Genomic DNA, 7,393 nt, shown 5'->3' on the forward strand with positions numbered 1-7,393 from the left:
GACATAATTTCCCTCTTTTGGGATCACTCTTTTGGGATCAGATCCAGGTGTGTGCTGGGAGACCTTGAGAGCTAGTCTGAGTGACATTAGAGAACACACTGAAAGGAACAATCTGGTCCAGATACTCAAAGGTCCGTAGGCTCCTAACTCCCATTGGTTTCTGACTGAAAACCTAAGGACATGGGTGGGGAACCTTTTTCTATCACGCTCCATTGACCCACAGAAAATATCAATCGCAGTCCACACAGCCCCCTCTGACCCCCACCTTCTCCTTCTTCCCGCGTCCTCTGCCCCCGCGCTCTTCCTCCCACTCCCTTGCCAGGACTCATCGTGGCTCTTCCCCTTGCGGCGGCCGGGAATCGCCGATTGGCTGATGTTACCGGCTTTCATTTGCATGCCGCGGATGATAGGCTGACGGGGCGGCCGCGCGCAGGGCAGGTCGGGAAGGCGGCGGGCATTTTGAAAGATCGTGCGGCGACCGGCGGGCAGCTGTCTCCCCTCAGCAGCGCGCTATGACGGGGCCCGGCCCGGCGGGGCTCTACGAGAGGTGAGGCCGGGGCGCCGGCAGGCGGGGCTCTGGCGTCAGCGCCGCGGGCTGCCCGTTTCCATCGCTCTGCCTCAGCCTGGCGTGTGCCTTCGCTCCCTCGCGTGTGAGCAGGGGCAGGGCTGGGGGCCCCCTGGGTCCGCAGTGGGGCTCACGGAGCTCTACTGCCTTCTCCCGTTGTACAGAGAGGAAACTGAGGCACGGAGAGGCTACTTGCCCGAGGCCACCCAGCCGCAGAACCTGGCATGGTCCTAGCTCAGTGCTCCTTCCGCTGGGAGGCGGGGCTGGTCTGTGATTGCTCATAGAAATCTCATCCGTGTTCTATGTCCCAAATCCTGACAGCTTTATGGCAGGCTTGTTACAGTAACTATCAGCAGGTGAAAGCAGGCTGGTGTATCTCCTCCACCCCCTGCCCGCCCCTCCCCTCCAACACTTCCGCCTCCGCCTCCCCGTCCCACTAAGCCAGGGGGGTCTCAAACTGGGGGTTGGGACCCCTCAGGGGGTCACGAGGTTATTACATGGGGGGTCGTGAGTTGTCAGCCTCCACCCCAAACCCTGCTTTGCATCCAGCATTTATAATGGTGTTAAATATATAAAAATGTTTTTTTAATTTATAAGAGGGGGGGGGGTCATACTCAGGCTTGCTGTGTGAAAGGGGTCGCCAGTACAAAAGTTGGAGAACCACTGCACTAAGCCATGAGCTGGCCCTGCAGAAACCAGGGACATGTCTGAAGTTGCTCCTTGCTGTCTCCTGACCTGCGCTACTGTACACACATGTCTGTCACAGACTATTACTGGAGGGCCTTGCTCTACCTGGTTATGTAGCCCAAGCTGAGCACTCAGCTGGGCCCCTCACTCCCTCTCCTCACCCCCAGCTGGGACTCCTTCCCCTGCTTCAGCCAGGGTTCCCTAGCTCCCCGCCTGCCTCCCTCCACCCCACACAGGGGGAACATGTATCTTAACTATTTATTTTCTGGATTTCAGATGTTTAAATTTGTTACCTTCATTCCCTGCACCCCAGATCCCAGCTCACGTGGAGGGGTAGGGAGAGGGACTCAGACATTCCAGGGGGAGCAGGGTCCCCCAGACTTTAGAACATATAACAGGTAGGGGGCTCAGTCCCCCTGCAGAGGGGTAGGGCTCCCCCAATCCCAGCACACACAAGGAAGGGGAGAATTCAAGACTGACAGCCCCACCCCTAAACCCCCAACTTCCTCTGCTACATCTCATATTCCCCAACCTCTCCTGTCTTCTCCCCTCCTACTTCCCCAATCCTTCACCTGAGCCCCCCAACTCCTTCCCTCCTCTCCCACCCATTCTCATTTATCTACCTGCCATAATACTCCCATTGCTCACTGGAGACCCAAACCTCTCTTCCCACATACTCTTGCATCCCTAATCACCTTCCCCTCCCAGTGACCATTTGCATGTGTAATTTATTTTCTTTCAAAAACAATTTCAGCATCTGCTGAATATTCTGCTGTACTTAGATTACATTTCCCAAAAATAGAAATCCCCCTTTGATGGAGGCAAACTGGAGCAGCATGCCTGCTTTTTTACTTCAGATATTACTCTGGGTTGGATTTGAAGAACAGTGCATGGGTTGGTGCACGGATTTGATTACTATAACATATCCTCACAGACACCCAGGTCCTGTGATATGGAAGTGGTTTTCCAGATGGTTAGCCCCTCTCTGCACATGTTCACTGTAATTCTGTAGGTGTGTAAATGGGCATGTGAGCTGTAGTGTGCAAAGAGTGGAGAGACAAACTCTTTTTCAAATAATGTTTTAGTTTGACTCCCCCCCCCCCAAAGGGCTGTTGGGTGCCATGTGCTCTGTTGGGGTACTCTCAAGTGTTTTTGACCCTGGTGTGATAATCTGAGCCCTGGTTTGATCTCTAGCTGTGGGCAAAAAAAGTTGCCAGATCGTGTCAACTTTAAAAAAAGCGGTTTTGTTTTTATTTTCCCTTAGCAACCTCTGGGTCAAATGCCCCCAAATTTGGATCACTGACTGTATCCTGTGCCCACCATGAGGAAAACTAAATTTCAAGGCAATCTGATTAACTGTATAGCGTTTAGAGCACTTAGAACAGTCAATCTTTTAAACAGAAAGCTGGTCTTCACCTTAACTATGGCAGAGCAGCTGTTCTGCTATAATGAAGTTCTTGGACAGTTAATATATTCAAAGTGCTGTACAAACAACAGACTTAATAATGTTAAAACAAATGGACTTGTGCATGTTTGTGTTAATTGTTTGACTCCTGCAAACATTGCTCCTTTGTTTTGTGTTCTACAGGTATGTGACTCAGGCAAAAGAAGAGGCCAGGAATGGAAATCTGGAAGAGTCTCTTAAACTCTTCAATCTTGCAAATGAAATTCATCCCAGTGAAAAGCTGAGGAGCAGAATCAAAAGGCTTGAGGAAACGCTTGCAGAGCTGGCACTTGCCACAGAGGAAGAGGAGGGATTTGTGGATGTATGTAACAGTGGTCTAATGATCTATGGAGAGATGCACAACAAACTCTTTGAGTATCAGAGAGAAGGTGTGGCCTTCCTATACAGCCTCTACCGTGATGGAAAGCAAGGAGGTATATTGGCAGATGACATGGGTTTGGGAAAGACTATCCAGATCATTGCATTCCTTTCTGGGATGTTTGATGCTGAACTCATACAGTTTGTACTGCTAGTCATGCCAACCACCCTTGTTAGCAACTGGATGAGAGAGTTTGCCAAGTGGACTCCAGGACTGAGGGTGAAAGACTTTCATGGCACCAGCAAGACTGAGCGTAACAGAAAACTAGAGAGAATCCAAAGAAAGAATGGCATAGTGATCACAACATATCAAATGCTGATCAATAACTGGCAGCAGCTTTCTAGCCTTAGTGGACGAGAGTTTGTCTGGGACTATATTATTCTTGATGAAGCCCATAAAATTAAGTCCCCATCTGCTAAAACCACTAAATCTGTATATGCTATTCCTGCAAAAAATCGCATCCTCCTCACAGGGACACCAGTCCAAAATAATCTGCGTGAGATGTGGTCCTTGTTTGACTTTGCATGTCAGGGGTCCCTCCTAGGAACAGCGAAGACCTTTAAAATGGAATATGAGAATCCTATTACAAGGGCAAGGGAGAAAGATGCGACTCCAGGAGAGAAAGCACTTGGACTTAAGATCTCTGAAAATCTAATGACCATTATAAAACCATACTTTCTCCGAAGAACTAAAGAAGACATACAAAAGAAGTACAAGTCTGATGAAGTGAAAACCCATCTTCCTGAAGATCAGAGTAAGAACATTGCTCCTGTAATGCCTTCTCTTACCAGGAAAAATGACTTCATTGTGTGGGTGTATTTAGCACCAGTTCAAGAAGAAATATACAGGAACTTTCTCTCTTTGGATCATGTGAAGGAGGTGTTAATGACAACACGGTCACCTTTGGCTGAGCTGAATGTCTTAAAGAAACTATGTGATCACCCCAGGTTATTGTCAGCACGAGCATGTAGCCAGCTTGGCTTGGAAGGAGGTGGTTACTCTGAGCAGGATGATGAGAATGAAGGGGATGCATTTTCAGGAGCTAACAAAATTGATCATCTCTCTGATGAGATTCTGATTCAGGAGTCTGGGAAATTGCTGTTCCTCATGGGACTTCTAGAAAGGCTGCAAGAGGAGGGGCATAGAACTTTGGTATTTTCTCAATCAAGAAAAATGCTAGATATCTTAGAGCGCATTTTAACTCACAGAAATTTTAGGACGATGCGTATTGATGGAACAGTGACACACTTAGTGGAACGAGAGAGGAGGATTGGTGTGTTTCAGAGTAATAAGGATTACTCTGTCTTTTTGCTTACTACACAAGTAGGTGGTGTTGGCATAACCTTAACGGCAGCTAGCAGAGTGGTGATCTTTGATCCCAGTTGGAATCCAGCTACTGATGCCCAAGCTGTGGACAGAGCTTATAGGATTGGACAAAAAGAAAACGTAGTGATTTATAGGCTGATTACCTGTGGTACAGTGGAAGAAAAAATATATAGGCGACAAGTCTTCAAGGATTCATTAATAAGACAAACTACTGGTGACAAAAAGAACCCATTTAGGTATTTCACTAAACAGGAATTAAGGGAGCTCTTTACATTAGGAGATACTCGAACCTCTGCAACACAGATTCAGCTGCAGTCCTTGCATGCCACCCAAAGAAAGACTGACTTAGAGCTGGATGAACATATTGCTTATCTGCACTCACTGGAAATGTTTGGCATTTCAGATCATGACTTAATGTATACACGAGAAATAGCTCAAGAAGAACAGGCTGAGAATGAAGAAGCTCATCAGTATATTAAACAAAGGGTACAGAAGGCCCAAGAGCTGGTCCAGTTCGAATCTCAGCTCAAAGACCAATTGATGGGGAGAATCAAAAGTGATACTGAGGGAGCGTGGCTGAGACAACCAGTATCGTCTTCCCAACCAAAAAAGAAATCACCAGAGTTTAACACAAATCACTTTATTTCACCACCTGTATTAGCTGAACCTGCAAATGATGAAGCTGTTGATCTTACAGAGGATGAAGATGTTGCTAATGTCAGTGCTAGAATGACAAGTTTGGTTATTGTGGATTCAGGGGAAGAGAAGCCGGCACAGGATGTGTCTAATATGGATGTTAATGAATTACTTACTAGCAGTAAGGTATTGAAACAATCCAATATACATGAACCTGAACAAAAACTTGATCCAAATTTTATACTATCTTCCCTTGGAGTTCACTCATTTGCTAACAAAGAGAGTCATAGTCCTGAATCAAGAAGACACTCTAATTGCTCACATAGCATAAACGATGTCCAAATTACCTCTTCACTGTTTTCACAACCTTCGTTTAATGGATCTGTCATTGCCGATGATCCTAAAAGATACAGAAATGCAGAAATGTCACTTCAAACTCATGATCCTCTTACTAACCCAAAAGATGATGGGAATGAAAATCCTGAGATAGCTTCTCCAGTAGCATCCAAAAGTCTATTGAACGTCATATCAAAATTCCCTAGTGGACTCCAGAAGTCTCATGTGAGTGAAGCCAGCTTGGAGGCTACATCTGTCGCATCTTCTCAGTATCAGGCTGATTTCAATCTTGTTTTGGAAGACTCTGAAGATGGACAGCAAGACGTCTCAAAAAGGGGGAAATTACTGGAGTACACAGAAAACACAGGCTTTCATCTCCAAGTAGGAAACCGTGGCAGTTCTGCAATGAATTCTTGGGTAAGAGAACATGATGATTTTGAGAATTCCTGTAACGTAGCCATGGATAATCTAAATGACTCTATACCAGTGAGTGAAGCCTTGATGGAAAGTGGTGATGACATGCCTATTGGCAAAAAGAAGCGGGCTCGAAGAATTGTTTCTGATAGTGAAGATGAAGATAATTCAGTCATGATTTTGGATGAAAATCTGCTTGAAAAAATGTTCTCACCCTTAAACAGCCCTCTATGTCCATCTCTGATGGGGATTACTTCATCTACTCCCAAATGTGATAGATCTATAGTAGACCCCATTTTTTCCCCAAGAGGAAACAGGTCTACAGCTTCTAGAAGATCTCTTATTAATGTAGTGTTGGACCAGGTTGAGGATATTGAAGAAACCATAGGAGTTCTCAGCCAAAGAGAGGATAGTGATGAGGTGCAAGAAGAACTTGTGGTAGAAGAAGCTGAAGAGCATAGTGTGGAGTCTGTGGAGCCTGAGGAAGAACCTATTGGAGAAACACTTGATACAGAAAGTACAACCAGTTATTTAGATGATACAGAGTCTGTCATATCTGAGGCAGATGAAATTGAGGAAGAGCCTCAAGAGGAATCTACTGGTGATCCTGAGCTGCTATCTGGTGAGCAAATGGACTGTTTTTCAAAGGAGAGTGCAGGCCAGAAAGATAATCAGACTACTGTGGATTCTCTTCATGCACCAGATAATTATGATGCCCTGATAGAATGTGGGAAGAAACTGAGAGACAATGGAAAACTACAAGATGCATTGAACTGTTTCCTGCAAGCTCTTGACATAAAAAATGGAGATCCTGAAGTTATGCTTATAACCTTAAATTTGTATAAACAACTATCACAGAGTTGAGGATTTTGGTTACAAGTCAATTCCCAAAAGAACAATCACAAACCCAATCTCACTTTTTCTGAGGGGAAGGACCAAAACAAAACTTTGATCTAAGCTACAGAATTTACTTGGATAATGGACAAGATTTGACTTTTTAAAAGGCTGGCACTGACAGAAGCTACAGTGAGGTGAGACTAAAACTACAAGAGAGACTTGGGAGGTAACCATACTCAATTTTTTTTAAGAGGATAGAGCGAATTTTACAATTGCATCTCTGTGAGCAAGGTATTGTTTCAAGAGCAATTTGTAACTAGCACTTGGGTGCTGGAGAGAAGGGTCTTCATTTTGCATGCAGTTCACAAAGGCAAAAAGTCACACTAATTGTATGTTTAGAAAAATGTTTAAAGTTAAAAAAAAAAAAAAAAAAAAAAACTACTTTCTATACTCCATGTCTGTTTTATTTGCAATATACTAACTTTACAGTTGCAGCCTATGTCGGTCACTGAAGCATGTGGTCATCTGATTTAATGCTGGGAAACTGTTACAGCTGGGCCCCTGAACTGGACTAGTACAAGGGTTCTATGGTACCCATTGCTACTCACTTGTGTCCTTGATGTTATGTCTCATTAACTATGCTAGGAGTGCTGTGTATCTGCCCCAAACTTCCTATGGGGGGATTACTGAACTTTTCATCTTGGCACAGACACCTTCAGAACAGTCAGGAGTAGCTTCAACCCATCCAGCTACTGCTGTGGATTTAACT

General features: G+C 45.2%; 1 protein-coding gene across 1 annotated transcript; it reads left to right on the forward strand.

Moving 5' to 3' along the window:
* The first annotated feature begins 512 nt into the window (after nucleotides 1-512).
* Nucleotides 513-6,651, forward strand: ERCC6L (ERCC excision repair 6 like, spindle assembly checkpoint helicase). The gene is made up of 2 exons (XM_065411266.1): nucleotides 513-547; nucleotides 2,841-6,651. Exons 1-2 carry the CDS (start codon nucleotides 513-515, stop codon nucleotides 6,649-6,651), a joined length of 3,846 nt encoding a protein of 1,281 aa, XP_065267338.1.
* Nucleotides 6,652-7,393: the final 742 nt, after the last annotated feature.

Source organism: Emys orbicularis, chromosome 9 (genome assembly GCF_028017835.1).
Source record: "Emys orbicularis isolate rEmyOrb1 chromosome 9, rEmyOrb1.hap1, whole genome shotgun sequence".
Lineage (NCBI taxonomy): Eukaryota > Metazoa > Chordata > Testudines > Emydidae > Emys > Emys orbicularis.